The sequence below is a fragment of the Neolamprologus brichardi genome, chromosome 9 (assembly GCF_056152115.1).
Source record: "Neolamprologus brichardi isolate AB-2024 chromosome 9, ASM5615211v1, whole genome shotgun sequence".
In the NCBI taxonomy this organism is placed as follows: Eukaryota; Metazoa; Chordata; class Actinopteri; order Cichliformes; family Cichlidae; genus Neolamprologus; species Neolamprologus brichardi.
In genome coordinates this window covers 6,561,115-6,580,943 of record NC_142112.1, presented here as the reverse complement: position 1 = coordinate 6,580,943, position 19,829 = coordinate 6,561,115, and the positions used below count along the sequence as shown (strand labels likewise).

Below are 19,829 nucleotides of genomic sequence, written 5' to 3'. Positions count from 1 at the left end.
ATGCGTGTACATACCTTAATAAAAACAAGCAGGTGAGATGTTAGAACGCTTTTATTTTTATTTTAGTGGACACTCAATACAATAGACAGCTACTGGGGTTTGTTTAACCTGAGTAGCGAAAAGACCGCGGGGGGGTTGAAAACGATCTGCCGGGAGTCGGCTGTTCTCGCCGGCTGTAATAATCCTCGACCTCGCTGTCTGCTATGGAGCTGGCGGGTCACAGACGTCTCCGAAAACGTCGGACCTCGTTTGGAAATATATGATATCTTGATAAACTGAGCAGATATTCGAAGTTTACACAGATACATTCTCGCTTAAAAAGAACTTAAAAGTTTATTTTGTGACCCAGAAAGAGTAATATTTAAAAGTTTTTAGCCCCGCTCGTCCGCCATTGCCGCGTTTGAGTTTTGGACGAAATGCATTCTGGGATATTTAGCTGTACCAAGTCCACACAAGTCACCACCGATGCATGCTCGATAAAACGGGCGGAGCGAGAACACATCCGGAACTTTTTCGCGTTCTCGGCTTGATGCGTACTTCGAATTGGAACAGTACTTGGTCTCCGACTGATGACGTATCACGAGTACACGAGAACGCAAGTACGCACAAGTACGCATATTGAGAAAGGCCCCTGGTATAGAGATTGACAGACCACGTGACTTTCGCGCATTGCATGCCGGTAACTCGTGGCAAAAAATCCAAGTACTGCATCAAATGCAAGCATTTGCAGTACCGCAAAACGTTCATTCTCCGGTTCCAATACCTTCTTGCTTTTTCTTTGCCCCCCAAAAAAGTTATGTACAAAACGAAGGATAACAATGCCGGTCTGTACAAAGACAGACTTGATGAAAAGTCAAAGAAAAGATACGAGGAAAAAAATCAAAGGAGTGAAAGGTTTATACCCTTACGAGCACACAGAGGGACAAAATACGTTAGCGTGCTGCCCAACTTTCACCACGCTCATATTTATAATCATACGGTTCTTGGAGTGAGTGCATACACTCATGAAGTTTAGTAACTTCAGGTCACTGCAACAAGCCCAGGTACAGTTTACCGACGGATGGGTACAGGACCTTGAAATGCACCGTGTAGAACGAAAGACCATCGTACGTATCATAAGTTTACCAGTCTCACAAATCGTCTTCATAAATACACATTCGTTAACCGTTTATTAATAGGACCTTTAAGCTAAACGGTAATTAATTAGTAGTGGAAATAATTTCTGGTTCGCATTACAGAAATGTAGCAGTGACAATAATACTGTATGCTGTAATCCTACTGTGCAATTAGTGATACAAAAAAACCTTGTTTTATCCTGTGAATAAAAGTATATGTTTTTGTCAATGTACCATGGTAATAACAGAAGCGAAACGCAATATTGTGTCAGGACAATTCACGATTTATGCACAATAAACAAATGAGCATAGCGCCACAATTTCTGTTCAGCGCCAGACTTGCTTGTAACCTATATCACCAATTATGTTATAAAAATGACGTATTAACTACAACAGAAGACTGACCTTTGTGGAAATGTTTGGAGCAAACTAACCTGTGAGCTGGAGTGTTCTGGGACGTTATATTTGGTCTTTGAATGGCTGCAATCCAGGCCATCCGTCGCCTCTTTTTACTTTCTCTACAATTTCTCTTCAACGACGTAATCCGATAAAAAAACCGATCTCTTTACCTGTCGGCTTCCCGTGGCTGTCATGCGACCGGCTATTGCAGTTAATAATACAGCAGCTTCTTGACAGTTTTTTGTGTTTCTTTTTATCGCTGTGTAACTGATTTCAATTGAAAGCCTGCGTGCGCTAGTACCTCTTGCCACGAGTTCCCAGAATTCTTTGCGGTTTTACCCTTGAATGACGTCACATTTTCAATCTCTATACCACTAGAGAGAGCCAACACACCACAAATGAAGTCTGTTTCTATGGGGCAAAAAGAAGAATCTTTCTCATGGGCCTAGAAATTGGCCAAAATTTTCACTAAAATCTAAATATTTAAAAAACTATAAGTCATAAACACCAAAAGTCATAGCATATTAGTCCAGATCCAGCCGCACAAAATGATATAACATATGTAACCCTTGTGTCAAAACTGTGCGGCAGATAAGCGCGGGAAAATGTTCACTAAAATATTAATATTTTAAAAACTATAAAAGTCATAAACACCAAAAGTCATAGCACACCATTCCAGATCCAGCTGCACAAAATGAGGTAACATATATGAAGCTGGTCTCAAAACTGCGGGGTGAGTTACGCGGCGAAATATTGAGAATAATAAATCCGACAAATAGTAATAAGTGTGCCTCTTGGCATAGGCACACTTAATAATAATAAAATTCATTTAATATAAGGCAAAGACCCTACAATAATACAAATAAGGAAACTAAGTGCAAATAATTATATATTTGTACTGAGAAAGGAATTCTGAGTTTATTCACAAAGGAAAAACTGAAGCAGAGTGATGAAGGAGTACATCACACAATATGCCATTATACACTTCAAACTTACAAAGTTATTTCCGTCGATGCAAGTAGAAGCGTTGCAGTCTCCTGGCTTTTGTCCTGGCATCAATAGGCCATATTTCTATGACTTTTGCCCTGATGAGTCTGTAGGAGCTGGCACAATAGGTGGGTGTTTTGCAATAATGAATCAGAGGGAAAACAGTTTGAGGGTCTGTGGAGGCAAAATATATTTCATACTCAAGGCGTTTGTGTGCACTTATGTGTAACAACAGTATGTTAAACAAATTGTTAAATGGCCTCTTAGCCAGATCACTCTTGAAAAACAGAACTTCAATCTTAATAGACCTTTACCCAGATGTTACTATTATTCATATTATTTTTAATTATAGAAACTTTGGGAGATTAACCCTAATCAGACTAACATAATATCATTAACATTAAATTTTAATGTAGATGTAATATGGTGTAAAATATATACTATAAATACATATAGAATTTATTTTGTGAATTAAAGGTAAAGTTGTATCTATTCTTATCAGTTTAATTAGGTGCTTTCAATGTAAAAAATAACAATAAAACTCAGAGGTGTGTACCATTCTGGGATTGCTGCTTCTTCATGTGTCCATCAGGTGACTTCTTTATGGCATCAGGGACTGATTTCAGCAGAATGCTTGAAGACTGAGCCTGATTATTGTTTCTTTCATCTTTAGTCTTTCTTTCTTCTTGCTGTCTCCTGTTCTGCACCTCTTGTCCCACGGATTCTTTTTTCATTTTCCCCTGTCCCATGTTGGCTCCGTCAACAGTTGTGCTTGTGTCTTTTCCACCGTTTGTCTCTTTGTCTTCTTGGCTATGTTCCTCTGCCATCTCGGTGACCTTTACCTCCAGGTCTACAACTGATATACCCAAACAAAATTGTGTTTATTTTAATTCAGACGGCTTCACACTGACAGATATTCCGTTCAATTTCATTACAATCCAATAAGCATTTCATGTTCACTTACCTTTTTCAATTCAATTCATTTTTTTATATAGTGCCAAATCACAACAACAGTAGATCCTACATTCACTATGTACCTACACAATAATCTGCATCTAATTTTTAGTAGTAGCAAACCTATTTGAACATTCCTGTAGGAATGGCTCTAGAAGACATATTTATGGTTTAGAGAAATATATTATTTATGTTAATTTAGAAAGATCAATAGGAGAGAAAGCGAGTGTAAATATCAGCACTTATTAAAGCATCATTGGGATCGCTGTGAAAACAGAATACACTTCAACAACAGCTAAATTCAGTTGCCACTCATTGTGCACCTCGTACTCGGTTTCTATCTGATTTCTCAGACAATTTCTTGATTTATTGCTCTGTTCTAAAGAATAAAAAATTATTGTAAGTGATTTTAACATCCATCTAGATGCTAAAAACAACAGCCCTAACCTTGGATTTAATGATTCTATTGTTATAATCATGTAGCTGGTCTCAAAATGCGAACCCACCACTCATCACGAACTCCAGACCTTATTCTGATATACAGCATAGAAAATAAAGATTTAACTATATACTGTATTAAGTGAAAATCTTTTTGTGTGATTGTTTCTTAATAATATTTACAATAATTGATTATATAACAGTGGGGAATACATTTCATTACATTAGCAGTCTTTCTGAAAGTCCTGTAGCAAAAAATAAGGATGGAATTTCTCCACTGTTAGCTTCCTTTAATGTCATGTGTCAACACAATGCAGACCAGCTAACTAAACACTTACTCCCTCAGTGGTTGATTATTTGAATCAGAAATCAGATACAGAAATTGTGTTGCTGAGTTTTGTGGCACGATGTAGTTAGTTGTTGTTAGGACAAGAATAAAGTTGGAGTTGGAATAAAGTGAGAGCTCTCGTGTTGTCTGTGTTTACCTCCACATTGGTGACCCCTGACTTGAACATCTTACGAGATGAAGATGATGCCCGCTCCACTCTGGATGCATCAGCGACCGCCGGCCCTTCGCCTCCTGCTGCAGCTGTGTTTGCTGTGGCGCTTAAGCTGCCGGACTTTTTGGCTCCATGATCCCCCGTTGTGGTTCGTGCACGTGGAGGCTCAGTTTGCCCTTCATAGCATCTTGACTGACGATACAAAGTATCACCATGTGGTGGGCTCGCTGAACCCGCTAGCTAACCATCGTGCGATGACCCTCCTCTGAGACCCACCCAACCTTAAAGAGATCCTTCTTCGGCGCTACGCCGTCTCCAACGTGGAGCGAGCCGAAAAGCTGGAGAAAGGGCTGGAGGGCAGCTCCATATGGGAGGGAGGTCCTCACCTGCTTTGTGACGTTTCCACCGGCTGCTCACACCCAGTGGATCCCCTTTCATGGTGTCGTTGTGTTTTCAACTCAATACATGCCCTCTCTCCTCTAGGCATCCGGGCCTCGTTTAAGCTGGTGAGTGCCAGGTTCATTTGGCCGGGCCTTCGCAAATCGGTGAAGGACTGGGCAGCGGCGTGTGCTCCATGCCAACATGCAAAGATCGATAGACACACACACAGGAGCCCCTCGAACCCTTCCGTGTCTCTGGTAGGCATTTTGATCATGTCGGCCCTCTGCCGCAGTCACAAGATTTCACACACCTTTTGACTGTGTTGGCCCGCACAACATGGTGGACGGAGGCCCTCCCACACTGACGTTACCTCGGACATGGGCCCCCGGTTTGTTTCGTAGCTTTGGTCTGCCATGGCTGACGGCCTAGGCCGTCAGGCCGTCAAACCACGGCTCACCACCCGCAAGCCAACGGGATGTGCGAGCGGTTTCACCATTAACTCAAGGCCGCGCTCTGGAGGGCTCCACCCATTGTACAGGAAGTGTGTTGCTGAGTTTTGTGGCACAGTGTAGTCAGTTGTTGTTAGGTCAAAAATAAAGTTGGAGTGAGAAGTGAGAGCTCTCGTGTAGTCTCCGTTTACCTCCACACTGTAATTGTTACGTTCAATGTGCATATGACGTCTTTCTTGCATTTGGATAGAATCTCTTAAATTATAGACATCTTGTCTGACAGGGATTCGAAAGCATATTTGTGCCAAATTGACTTCTCTTTATATGCTCCCTATTAAATCCAGAATCAAATTTAAAATCCATCTCCTCACATACAGGGCCTCGAATAAACAGGCCCCATTTTCTCTTAAAGACCCCATAGTCCCATATCAACTTGACAGAGTCTTTGCTCTGAAACTGCAGGATTTAAAATTAGAATGGGAAATTCGGCTTAAAACCGTCCTTTTTGATAAAGCTGAATCAGGTGACCTAAATTCTCTCTAGTTAGGCTGCAAGGTTCAGGCTGCTAGAGGTTTTCCCACTGTTGCCAAGTGGACTCATCAGATTGTTGTGTTTTTCTCCCGAATATTGTAGGGTTTTTATCCTACAACATAAAGTGTCTTGAGGTGGCACTTGTTGGAATTTGGTTCTATATAAATAAAACTGAATTAAAGTTCAAGGAGTATTCGGCTCAACAGAGTTAACTGACTGGCTAAATTGCTACCAAAAAAACAGGGGTTGTTCCTGTTTTCCTCAATATGAGACAAATAGTAAGATGTCCTAGCCTGGAAAAGTATTTTTACAGGCCAAACAAAGAGTGCAACACAATTTTCTCTCTAGCTTATGAATCATCTCTTTTAAGGTCCATATTTTTGAGCTATAGGGAGTCAAGCATCTCTGGTTTGTTACCTTCCTTTTAAGAGGAGCCCCAATATCCAAGCTTGTATGCAGTGAGCATATAACACTACTAACAAGATCATCAACCTTTTCGGGAGTAAAGTTAAAAGTAGCTGCTGTGCATTGTGCATGCTTTTGAAGTGGAGGAAAAACCATTCTCCTGAAAACTTACACTGATAAAAGCTATTTTGGAGAGAGGTATATATAATCTATGCAAATCATGTAAAAAACGGTTTGAGTGTGTGCATGCATGGTTGTTGATCCTGTCTGTCTCTGTGTTGCCTTGTGATTGACTTTCCAGGGTGTACCCAGCCTCTCACCTCTCCTGAAAGCTGGAGATAGACATCAGCCACGTTTTTGTTTTTAATTCAGTCTTAATGTAAGTAAATCACTCAACTTAGTCTTTTCACTAAATTGTATCTCCCTACAGACACGAAGCATTGAGAAGAAAAGGGATCTCCTTATCTGCTGCCTCATTAGCTACCTCGAGGAAAGACAAGAAGATCTTTTTCATGACTGCCAGGTATGTCATATTGATAACAGATTACTTATTAAACTCAAGGGATCCTAATGTTCTTCTCTCCCGTCCTCTCCTATCCCCTGTTCTCCCCTTCTCCATTCATCTTCTGTCCACTCCCCTCTTTAGATAAACGGAAATATATTGAAAAAGCATCTTAAATAAAATAAAACGTGTATGCTTTTTGTTTCTTTCTTTTTAACACGTAGGAATGTGAGGATTATACAGACAATATGATGAAGGTGATCGTGATCCACAACATCATGGCTGAGGAGGATCCATCAGATGTGTCCACTGTGATTGAGGGAAACCAAGTGATGGAGGGATGTGGAAGCCGAACAAAGGCATGTGTACTGCTGATGGGACTGATATATGCCCTCAACCTCGAATATCCGAAGGAGAGAACACATTTGATACTTTTCAAAAACCTTTTTTGGAACTTTTGGCCAAACTACTGAAAAAGGTCCATGGCCTCAGAAATAAGCTTGTGCAATGCACACACATTTCCCCTCTTGTTCCAAGAGAATCTTTTGTCCAGACATAGCTTGATGGAGCTGTCATTTTTCTTCTGACAGCAAGCACAGATTGAATGTTGGTGTTAATGTTCTGTTCTATGTATCCATATTTTTGATAATGTACATGCACAGAAACAACCTTGTAGAGTTTCGGTATGTGCTTTTGGCTTTTTTAACATCCATGTAGATGCTAAAAAAATGACAGCCTCAACATGGCATTTAATCTGTTATTAGACTCAATTGGTTTCTCTCAAAATGTAAAAGAACCCACCCACCACTTTAATCACACTCTAGATCTTGTTTTAACATATGGCATAGAAACTGAACATTTAACAGTGTTTCCTGAAAACCCTCTCCTGTCTGATCATTTCAATTGATTACACAGCAGTGGAGAGTAGACCTTATCAAAGTAGATGTCTTTCTGAAAGCGCTGTAACTAAGTTTAAGGATATAATCCACCCACTGTTATCATCGTCAATGCCCTGTACCAACGCTACCCCAACAGAGGTCGATTATCTTGTTAATAATTTCACCTCCTCACTACGTACGACTCTGGATACTGTAGCTCCAGTGAAAACTAAGGTCTCTAATCAGAAGTACCTGACTCTGTGGTATAATTCTCAAACATGTACCCTAAAGCAGATGACTCGTAATCTGGAGAGGAAATGGCGTGTCACAAATTTAGAGGATCATCATTTAGCCTGGAGAAATAGTTTGTTGCTTTATAAGAAAGCCCTCCGCAAAGCCAGAACATCTTATTATTCATCACTGATTGAAGAAAATAAGAACCCCAGGTTTCTCTTCAGCACTGTAGCCAGGCTGACAAAAAGTCAGAGCTCTTTTGAGCCAACCATCCCTTTAACGTTAACTAGTAATGACTTCATAAACTTCTTCACAAATAAAATTTTTATCATTAGAGAAAAAATTAGCAATAATCATCCCACAGATGTAATATTATCTACAGCTACTCTTAGTACCATTGATGTTAAGTTAGACTCTTTTTCTCCAATTGATCTTTCTGAGTTAACTTCAATAATTACTTCCTCCAAACCATCAACGTGTCTTTTAGACCCCATTCCTACAAAACTGCTCAAAGAAGTCCTGCCATTAATTAATTCTTCGATCTTAAATATGATCAACCTATCTCTAATAATCGGCTATGTACCACAGGCCTTCAAGGTGGCTGTAGTTAAACCTTTACTCAAAAAGCCATCTCTAGACGCAGCAGTCTTAGCTAATTATAGGCCAATCTCCAACCTTCCTTTCATATCAAAAATCCTTGAAAGAGTAGTTGTTAAACAGTTAACAGATCATCTGCAGAGGAATGGTTTATTTGAACAGTTTCAGTCAGGTTTCAGAGTTCATCACAGAACAGAAACAGCTTTAGTGAAGGTTACAAATGATCTTCTTATGGCCTCTGACAGTGGACTCATCTCTGTGCTTGTCCTGCTAGACCTTAGTGCAGCATTCGATACTGTTGACCATAATATCCTATTAGAGCGATTCGAACATGCTGTAGGTATTACAGGTACTGCACTGCAGTGGTTTGTATCATATCTATCTAATAGACTCCAATTTGTGCATGTAAATGGAGAGTCCTCTTCACACACTGAGGTTAATTATGGAGTTCCACAGGGTTCAGTGCTAGGACCAATTTTGTTTACATTATACATGCTTCCCTTAGGCAGCATGATTAGAAGACGTAGCATACATTTTCACTGCTATGCAGATGACACCCAGCTCTATCTGTCCATGAAGCCAGATAACACACACCAAATTAGTTAAACTGCAGGAATGTCTTAAAGACATAAAGATGAAGCCAGGTCCATGAAGCCAGATAACACACACCAAATTAGTTAAACTGCAGGAATGTCTTAAAGACATAAAGACCTGGATGGCCGCTAACTTTCTGCTTCTTAATTCAGATAAAACTGAGGTTATTGTACTAAGCCCTGAAAAGCTTAGAAATATGGTATCAAACCAGATTCTTACTCTGGATGGCATTACCTTGGCCTCCAGTAACACTGTGAGGAACCTTGGAGTCATTTTTGACCAGGATATGTCCTTCAACGCACATATTAAACAAATATGTAAGACTGCTTTCTTCCATTTGCGCAACATCTCTAAAATTAGAAATATCCTGTCTCAGAGTGACGCTGAAAAACTAGTTCATGCATTTATTACTTCCAGGCTGGACTACTGCAATTCATTATTATCAGGATGTCCAAAAAACTCACTGAAAAGCCTTCAGCTAATCCAAAATGCTGCAGCAAGAGTACTGACAGGGTCTAGAAAGAGAGAGCATATTTCTCCTGTTTTGGCTTCCCTTCATTGGCTTCCTATTAAATCCAGAATTGAATTCAAAATCCTGCTCCTCACATACAAGGTCTTAAATAATCAGGCCCCATCTTATCTTATTGACCTCATAGTACCATATCACCCTATTAGAGCACTTTGCTCTCGCTCTGCAGGCCTACTGCAGGCCCATGGGGTCGTTCTCCAGGGTTAAATGCATAAGGTATATAACATTAATGTTCACACACAGCCTCTTCTAATTAAAACCACAGTGTCTGAAACCCTATGAATGACAGTACATTGAACATCCTGTGCTTGGACGGTGGGAAGAAGACAGCCTAACCTGCAGTTCATAAATTTGAATTAGAAAATCTGGATTTCAAGGCAAAAATGGAAGTGTATTCTAAAGATCAGTTACAGTGGGGCAAAAAAGTATTTAGTCAACCACCGATTGTGCAAGTTCCCCCACTTAAAATGATGACAGAGGTCAGTAATTTGCACCAGAGGTACACTTCAACTGTGAGAGACAGAATGTGAAAAAAAAATCCATGAATTCACATGGTACGATTTGTAAAGAATTTATTCGTAAATCAGGGTGGAAAATAAGTATTTGGTCACCTCAAACAAGGAAAATCCCTGGCTCTCACAGACCTGTAACGTCTTCTGTAAGAAGCTTTTCTGTCCCCCACTCGTTACCTGTATGAATGGCACCTGTTTGACCTCATCATCTGTATAAAAGACACCTGTCCACAGCCTCAACCAGTCAGACTCCAAACTCCGCCATGGCCAAGACCAAAGAGCTTTCGAAGGACACCAGGAAAAGAATTGTAGACCTGCACCAGACTGGGAAGAGTGAATCTACAATAGGCAAGCAGCTTGGTGTGAAAAAATCAACTGTGGGAGCAATCATCAGAAAATGGAAGACATACAAGACCACTGATAATCTCCCTCGATCTGGGGCTCCACGCAAGATCTCATCCCGTGGGGTCAAAATGATCATGAGAACGGTGAGCAAAGATCCCAGAACCACACGGGGGGACCTGGTGAATGACCTGCAGAGAGCTGGGACCAAAGTAACAAAGGTCACCATCAGTAACACACTACAACGGCAGGGAATCAAATCCCGCAGTGCCAGACGTGTTCCGCTGCTGAAGCCAGTGCATGTCCAGGCCCGTCTGAAGTTTGCCAGAGAGCACATGGATGATACAGCAGAGGATTGGGAGAATGTCATGTGGTCAGATGAAACCAAAGTAGAACTTTTTGGTATAAACTCAACTCGTCGTGTTTGGAGGAAGAAGAATACTGAGTTGCATCCCAAGAACACCATACCTACTGTGAAGCATGAGGGTGGAAACATCATGCTATGGGGCTGTTTTTCTGCCAAGGGGACAGGACGACTGATCCGTGTTAAGGACAGAATGAATGGGGCCAAGTATCGTGAGATTTTGAGCCGAAACCTCCTTCCATCAGTGAGAACTTTGAAGATGAAACGAGGCTGGGTCTTCCAACATGACAATGATCCAAAACACACCGCCCGGGCAACAAAGGAGTGGCTCCGTAAGAAGCATTTGAAAGTCCTGGAGTGGCCTAGCCAGTCTCCAGACCTCAACCCCATAGAAAATCTGTGGCGGGAGTTGAAAGTCTGTGTTGCTCGGCGACAGCCCCAAAACATCACTGCTCTTGAGAAGATCTGCATGGAGGAATGGGCCAAAATACCAGCTACTGTGTGTGCAAACCTGGTAAAGACCTATAGTAAACGTTTGACCTCTGTTATTGCCAACAAAGGTTATGTTACAAAGTATTGAGTTGTATTTTTGTTATTGACCACCCTGATTTACGAATAAATTCTTTACAAATCCTACCATGTGAATTCATGGATTTTTTTTTCACATTCTGTCTCTCACAGTTGAAGTGTACCTCTGGTGCAAATTACTGACCTCTGTCATCATTTTAAGTGGGGGAACTTGCACAATCGGTGGCTGACTAAATACTTTTTTGCCCCACTGTATATTGTGTTCCAGCTACCTTTTCCTGCTTGGTCCCTCCATGTCTCCCTGTTTTGATGAATTTTTTGATTCCATGTACCCCTGAAACCTTTGAAGTCCACTGTAGTCAGAGAGCAGCTGCCTTCTGAGTGTGTACTCTTCATGCTGGACTGCTTTCCGTCACTTCCAGTACTGTTGAAACTATGACAGGACATAAGTATAATGTTAAATATAGTTAAACATAGTGAGTAGTTGTTAGTTACTGCAGTTAATGGTAAAAATTAGCCAAAATTAAACTTAAAGGACGGAGTCTAGGGAGCTTGAAAAGAAAAGCATCTTTGAACAGAGGTGGTGGCTTACAACGCTAACTGTCTTGCCTACGTAGACAAAAAATAATAAGTAATGCATTTTAGTAAATGGTAAATTTAACTGTATCTCTATCTATCTATATATAGAGCGATATAGATACAAGCAACAATACTCGTATCGATATTGAACTGTTCGATACAGTGATTTCGGTTTGGTACGCATATGTATTGAACAATACAACATTTTTAATTTATTTTATCAACTTTTCTTCTGACGATGCTGTCTGTGTTGAGAGCTCAGTGGATCTGCGTTCAACTTATCCGCCTAGGCTGCACTGTCGAGAACAGATCCACTGAGCGCAGGGCAAGCTAGCGAGACAGAAGTTAAGCTCGTTGCAAGATGGCAAATTGAACTTCCCCCACCCTCAATCAGATCTGGTGTTTGGAACTATTTTGGTCTTCATGTGACGTATGACCCTGAAGGTAAGCGTGTCATGAACAAAAGTAAAACAGTATGTCGGATGTGCCATGCAATGCTCAACTGGTGGGAACTAGTGCGTTAGCGCAGTTTGCTCGCACGTGTTGACGCCGTCCAGCCCCACGCACGGGGCGATCCGCGGTAGCTCGTTAACGGAGATTTGCCGTGTTGTGGCATTAATGTCATTTCAACGAGATTAACGCTGACAGCACTAGTGGGAACACAATGAATATGACTGCACATTTACTCCGATATCATCCTAGAGCAAAGACAAGTGGAAGCAGACAAAAACAACAAGCACGCATGCTACAAACTTTACCCGAGTCATTTAGACAGCCATTAGCACATGAGTCTCCTTATGGGGACCTGATATGTTTAATATGCTGCTGAGAATATAGCCCAGAAGAAGCGTATAGTATAGCTTTTATTTTGGAAAGAGACATTTCTCTGTAATAAACTCTCTTTTTCCAAAGATGAGTGATTTCTCGATCAGATAGATAAATTTTTTTATTACTTTGTTGTTTAAGCAACATTAAATTTAAAAACTGTACTTTTGAGTTAAAAGCTATTATATTGAAAAAGATTACATGTAAGAGCCCCAGCGATACAGGGGTGGCTGTAGCTTAGGAGGTAGAGTAGGAACTCTACTACTTGGAAGGTTGTTGGTTCAATCCCTGGCTTCTGGAGTTTGCAAATATCCTTGTGCAAGATACTCTCCAACGCATCCATCGGAATGTGAACATTAGATAGCAAGCATAGAAGAAGTTCTTGTATGAATGGGTGAATAAGGCAAGTTGTATTAAGCACTTTAAGTGCTCAGAGTCAAATGGTACTATATATTAATCAGTCTCTTTGTTTTACACCATTGAGAGACATCCATCCATTCGCTTCCGCTTCTCCTTTTCAGGGTCGCGGGGGACGCTGGAGCCTATCCCAGCTGTCATAGGGTGAGAGGCGGGGTACACCCTGGACAGGTCGCCAGTCTGTCGCAGGGCCAACACACAGGGACAGACAACCATTCGCGCTCATTGAGAGACAAATGTTCTCAATTAAAAAAAAAAAAAAAATGTTTATTGACCTAATGTAAAAGCTAAACAGAAATGTTTTTAGGTGGTAGAACTGTATTTTAAGTTAACCAGTTCTACTTTTTGGTCTTGCATTTCAAAAAGAGGCTTTGTGGGCATTGTGGTATTGTGGGGGTTGATGCCTATACTTGAATTGGCATCAACCCCCACGATGGCATTTCACACTAATGTCCACTTTAGGGGATTCTGGATGAAGAGAAGTCTGGTAGCACAGGTGCCTTATAAGTTTGTATTACTCTCCATTTTTCTCTGGCCTATAGCCCGACAATACTTTTATATAGATTCAGAGTAATTGTACTGGTTTTATATAGAGTACACACAGCAACTGAGACAGATTCACACACATTAACAAATAATGAGACTGCACTGAAAGTGAGAATTTTGTGTGGATCACCTGTACTGTCTGAAGACAGGCAATTCAGAGCGAGAGGTCTCCTCGATAAGTGGTGTCACAATATTTTCGATCATTTCTGTCAACACAGTGAATGTTGGCTCCACAATGAAATCAATGAATCCTACAAAAACAGACATTCATAATTGGCACAGTTTTTTTTAAATTCTCCCACTTAATTCAAGAAACAAATGTTTATTAGAGCCTTCTATATTACACACAAAAATTGACATTTATAGTTAGTTTCATCATGTGAATAATCACATGGAAGAAGGAAGCAGAATCATAGATTCATCACATTTTCATGAAGTTAGGGACAAAAATTCCTGATCAAGCACCAATTATTAGAAGCCCCTAAGAGAACAACAAATTGATCATGTATAATTACAACCTGTAATGCAAACTTTAAATGGTAAATGTCCTGTATTTGTATATCGCTTTACTTAGTCCCTAGTGTAAAGTCCCTAAGGACCCCAAAGCGCTTTACACTACATTCAGCCATTCTCCCATTTATTCACATTCACGAACCGGCAACCTTCCGATTACAAGCCACGATCTCAAGGTCACAAACCTAGCGAACTGGCCCATGCAACACTTGATGTGAGGTCTTGGCTTGCCTCATATGTGACATGTCTAAAATAAATGCACCATAACCAATGTTCCCTCTAAACTGTGCGCGTGTGCAATCTGTGCCCACTGCTCGCACGGTCTCTGCGCACAGAAAATCTGCGTTGCCCACAAAAATAAAAATCTAACCTGAATTAAAATTAAAATAAATACGTTAACAATTCATTCTGTTTTGCAGTGTGAGTCAGTAAGTGACCAGCGACTGGCTGCTCCAGCCAATGATGCGATTCACATTCATATATACGCAGCTAATCAATATAGTTGACAGGCTATGACAGCGTCCTTATGTGCCGACACTGGTGTTTTAGCTAGCAAAGCGTTGTGGCTGATGTGGAGTGAAGCCACGTTAATGATAATGTGTACAACCTTTGGAGATGTGAGCAGGACAGACGGAACAATTGACGGAAAACATGTGGACTTTTTACCAGTTTTTAAATTGTGTTGATCGGCCACGTAAAAACAGAGTTATGATAAAAAAATATCTGCAATGTTTGGTTTTTTCTGAATACTATCGTTGTTTATATTTACTGCGGGAAGAAATGGTAAAAATAGCGTTTTATAAGGAAAGCGCTCAAAACCGCTCTCCGCCTGTGAGCAAAACCAAAACTAAAAAACCCCACACCCTTTCCTATTAGTGGAAAATGTACCATGTCAACCAACAGAGATGGGCAGTAACGCATCTCTGTTGGTTGACTGTAATCTCTGTAATCCGATTACTCGTTACTTGAAAGAAGTAAAGTAAGGGATTACTATAGCAAAAAAGGTAATTCGATTACTGTTACTTTCCCGTAAGCACGCTGCGTTACTGCGTTACTAAAACTGTGATTTTTTTGCGAGAGTGTCTCACAACAATGACGTAAGCGAATGCAACATTCGTGGCAACAGCTGTGTGCAGATAAACAATGGATAATATATCGAGTGCGGGAGAGAGTATGAGCTTTTTTCAAGTAACTTGACTAACACTGTCGACCAATCAAAAAATGATATGGTAACATGGCATTTAGTTGTTTAGGAAGGGGGGGAAGTTTTAGGAGTTATGGCGGTGTTTTCAGATGTGAGAGATTTGCGCCGTTTACTCATAATACAAGTCAGAGCTTTATAAAAAAAAAAAAAGAAAAAAGAAAATTGTGTTTTCAAAATTGGAGTTCAAGTTATTTTTACCAATAGTGTTAACATACTACACAGGTCATGAAGAAGACTTTTTTTAATTTTCATAAGTAGGCTAAAGCAGTTAATTAAAAGTAATCTAACATAAATGTAAATGCTGTAATTTGATTATTTTAATAAACCATGTAACTTGGATGGATTCGATGCTGGCGTGACCACAGTGCACAAGTCTAATGTTGCTCATAGTGGTCCAAGGGACCGCTCAGGGAGTTTGTGTGTTTGCTCAGATACATGAAAAATTAGAGGGAACATTGTCCATAACCAGAGGTTATTACAAGGTAGTATTGCCGGGTGGGGAAAAACAATTTACAACATAAATGGTGGTGTATCAGGGGCTTCTGTTCAGCTCCACTGAGTACAGGGGCCTAAGTAATAGCGGTGGGTGTATTTATACTACTTTTATAGGACTGATATTTTACTTTTCTGCATTATTTTCAGTGAGTTGCTCTTGTTCAGAAACATGTCTGTCAAAAATATTGCTTATCTAACGTACGCGCACTTTGATCAGCCCTTCCTCCTGTCTCTACTGTGCTTATGTCTTGATGCAGTAGCAGAGACTGCTAATTAACTACTACCAATCCACAATTGAGAGCCTTCTGGACTACTGCTGCACACTCTGGTTCAACTTTTATACTGTGGAGGATAAGAGGAAGCTGCAGCGGGTGTTAAATTGCTGGCTGTCCAAAAAATGGTGAGAGCTTTATAAATGGTATATTTCAGCTGAACAGCTGAGAAGCTCATTGGAGCCTCTCTTACCTCCAAACTGTGAAACAGTTTCTTCTCCCAGACTCTTGAACACTCACAGACTGGACTGACACACATAAACATAACCTTATACATTTCATTACATTTATACAGTCTTAGACAGTCTTAGACTGTATAAATAACTGTATACTGTATACGGCACTGTATAAATACAATTTAATTGAAAATTGAAACTGAATTGAATATAAACTCTTTTGACTTACTAGTATTTTTGTTTCATGATATTCAGATTCCACATTTATCTGTAGGCACTGCAATTCTTCCATAAATGAACTTGAAAAAATATTATTATATTCACTTGGCTGTTATTGGTCACTGACTGCTGCTTGACAAAACTTAAAATCCAAAATATATCCAAAATATGCTAATTCTTTAGAAAGAAGCATTAACTGTATTTAAAAACTTTACCTATTTGGGACTGGGCCACCATGGTGGATTTGCGGTCACAAAGAGGGGAGAAAGGTAGACCCAGCTCTGCTTCCCTATCTCCCTGAAAACAAATGACACCGCTATGTTTACAAAGACAGTTGGCCTCAATAATGTACACTGTAATTCAAATTTGGAAGACTTTATTTATCCCCAAGGGGCAATTAAGAGAGACTGACCTTGCCGACCGTACATACAATACACAAACATCACATTGGGGAGACAGGTCAGGCTAGACAGCTGTTACTTTAGCTGGCCGGTCAGCCACACGAGCAGTGACCCGGAACCGAACAATGGCAAAATACACAACATCAGGAAGGACAAGGAGAAAAAAGAACTCCCTCCAGACTGAGCTCCCACTGGGATATCAGTTTGAGAACAGAAAAAAAACCTCCTCAGCGCATAGCACATGAAAAACTCTTAATACACCATTGAAACACATGACAAGCAACAGGGAAAGGTAAAAGGTGAGAGACAGCCAGTGTAGACAGCGCATCCGGGCCTGCAGCATATGCGCTGGTCCCCTTTGATCCACCGTCTGCATTGGGAGGGAATAAGCATCGAAGCCGTTTGGAAGGGAAGGGGGGGATGAGTGTATATCTGAGGTTATTATGCGTACAACTAACCAATGCAATTTCCCTGAAACACTGTTTTTAATTCTATTGAATTAGAAAAGTAATGAAGTGACTTAAAAACCTTTATAAAATAAAAGTTCTTTTATTTTATGCTTTTTATTAGACACTATGAACTGAGACGGAATGCAAGCCTCCTCTGAAAACCTCATCGACTGAAATGGGAAACAGACTCCACCACAATAGGAGACTAAACAAAATGTTTGTACCTGGCAAGAAAAGTTTCTATTTTGTTATGTCAAAGCATAATTTTTTCACCCTATGTCTAGTTGGCTGTTGAAGAGTAATGTTATCTGCATGGTCAACTACTGTGGTCAAATAATTAAGTTGCAATAACATTACTCATAGCTTTCTGAAATACCGTATTCAGCTGTAATACAACTTGCACATGTGAAGTGTTTAAGTTTAATTAAAGAACTGCAGTAGATTAATATTCCTATTTTTGCAGTCAGTCCTAAACATTGATTGTTTTCCTGTCTGTGACTGTAGTGTAATTGCAGATGCAGATTACAGCAAAACAAAGCTCAAGGTTTTTTTTATTTGTTTGTTTCTTTTTTGGGAGCATATGAAAACTTCTAGGGTCCTTACTTCAGTAGATGGGCAAGGTGTAAATAAGTCTGTACATACTTCTGTTCCATTTTTGACTTGATGATTGAGTGGTTATTTCATGTCACAGAAATTTTGTTTGAGCATGTGTGTGTACAAGTATATCCAGCTATCTGTGTATATGTATATATTGGTTTGTTTGTTTTATGTGTCCAATAAAAGGTTATCATCATTATAGTATGGCTCCCACTTCCTTTACACAATAAAGTGTCAATGGAGGGACTAGGAGGTAGGTGCTAATTTTTCAGGTGACTACCTGTCTGAAGAACTCCTCAAGCAGGGATGTTGTCCAGCGATGATGGAGGTCCCAGCATTTGGCAGGGTGGCTGATGTCAGCAGTGTGCAGCAGCAATGATAAAGCCTTTGGTTTGTCAATCCTGTGAATAAAGAGTAGTTAGTCACTGGTGGGTGTAAACAAACAGCAGCTGTTCAGCTCCCAAAGAAAAGTACATTAAAATTGGGTAAGTATGAGTGTACTTTTCGAGTGCAATAAAACTTCCAAGAGTAAGATCTAGAGAGAAACCATGATTGCTAAATCAGTTTCATCTTTTCCAAGGGAAAAAAGAATTATTGAAAGTAAAGCTAAAGATTGGCCATTGGCTTTTGGATATAGAGACTCTGTAAATAAGATCAAAATTTTCCTGATTTTCAGCAAACATCCATCAAATATGATAGCTACACATTAATGTTGCTGACAGTATTTAAAAAAATATCTTTATCCCAGTCTTTCATACATTACTGCTGATTATAATAAGAGTTTGGAAGCCATTACTCACGCCTCAGACTGCTGCAGGAAACTTTTCATGGCTTTGATCTGCTGAAAGTGGCAGGACATGTCAGTGGCCAATACCATATCCACTACTAAGGCTCGCAGTTCTCTGAAAAAATAAATATAGAAAGTAAAATATTCCAAAAATAGAAATGATAGCAATCTGAAAGGATTAGGATTCATTAACTGAATCTGAAATCTGTCATTTAACAGAATTTTTCATAAATGATACAGTATTTTCCTGTTATTTTTAAATATGTGAAATATCAACACGATTATTTAAAAAAAACTGTCAAAGTCTGTAAATTAACATGAGTAATGAAAAATAAAATAAAAAACTGTACCTGTAAATAAACATGTTTTACATTTTTAAATAAACTTTTTACACAGAAAAAGAGTGCAAAAATACAGTTGCAAGTTTAACATAATTTCATATATATTTACCTTGTTTATTTAAAAGATAAAACTGTTGAATTCTAATTTTGTGAAAACTTATGGAACCTGAACTGGAAATATAAACTAGGAATAGGAAACGCTGGGAAACATGAGAAAAGTAAACTCTTAGGAGGTAACAGGAGGTAACTGATCCTTGAAATACAAGGACCAGGACTAAGATGCATGAGCTTGACTTAGAGTTAGACAATGAGACATGACTGACTGGCACAGGAGGCATTGACATAATGGATAAAAGAGATTAGGATAGACTGGAGACAAAAGGGTACTAACACAATCAAACAAGAATCAAGAACAAGAAATATAGATAACAAAAGCACTATGAAGTACAAAATTAAGACCAAATAATCCAAGCACTGAAGAAAAGTTTCTTAAATTGAAAAGTCCACAACAGAAACTCAAAAACTGGGACAGGACCATGACAGATGTGGAGCAGCTACACAAACTGAGAATATTTGAATACTGTTTACCTCCACTCTTCCTTTGAAAGATTAGAGAGAATATTCATTTCCTCATTATCATGTAGAAGGCGATAGACAGCGCTGACGTGATGGTTCTCCAAAACAGCTCGGTCATTGTAAAATAGTGCCGTGTCTGACCTGCAAATGACACAGAACATTAGTCATCGCAGAATTTTTTTTCTTGTTTGGT

The 19,829-nt window shown here is 39.8% G+C and overlaps 1 protein-coding gene across 1 annotated transcript in view; it reads right to left on the bottom strand.

The window, feature by feature from the left end:
- Positions 1-2,419: 2,419 nt before the first annotated feature.
- pde1ca (phosphodiesterase 1C, calmodulin-dependent a) overlaps positions 2,420-19,829 on the bottom strand; it is a 63,094-nt gene continuing 45,684 nt past the window's right edge. The window contains exons 10-17 of the mRNA XM_087845746.1: positions 19,649-19,777; positions 18,733-18,834; positions 18,213-18,333; positions 16,701-16,782; positions 13,737-13,857; positions 11,512-11,672; positions 3,058-3,357; positions 2,420-2,675 (exon numbers count right to left, since the gene is read on the bottom strand). Coding sequence (XP_087701872.1) covers positions 2,515-2,675; positions 3,058-3,357; positions 11,512-11,672; positions 13,737-13,857; positions 16,701-16,782; positions 18,213-18,333; positions 18,733-18,834; positions 19,649-19,777 — 1,177 coding nt within the window. The 3' untranslated portion in view covers positions 2,420-2,514. The remainder of the gene's footprint in view (positions 2,676-3,057; positions 3,358-11,511; positions 11,673-13,736; positions 13,858-16,700; positions 16,783-18,212; positions 18,334-18,732; positions 18,835-19,648; positions 19,778-19,829) is intronic.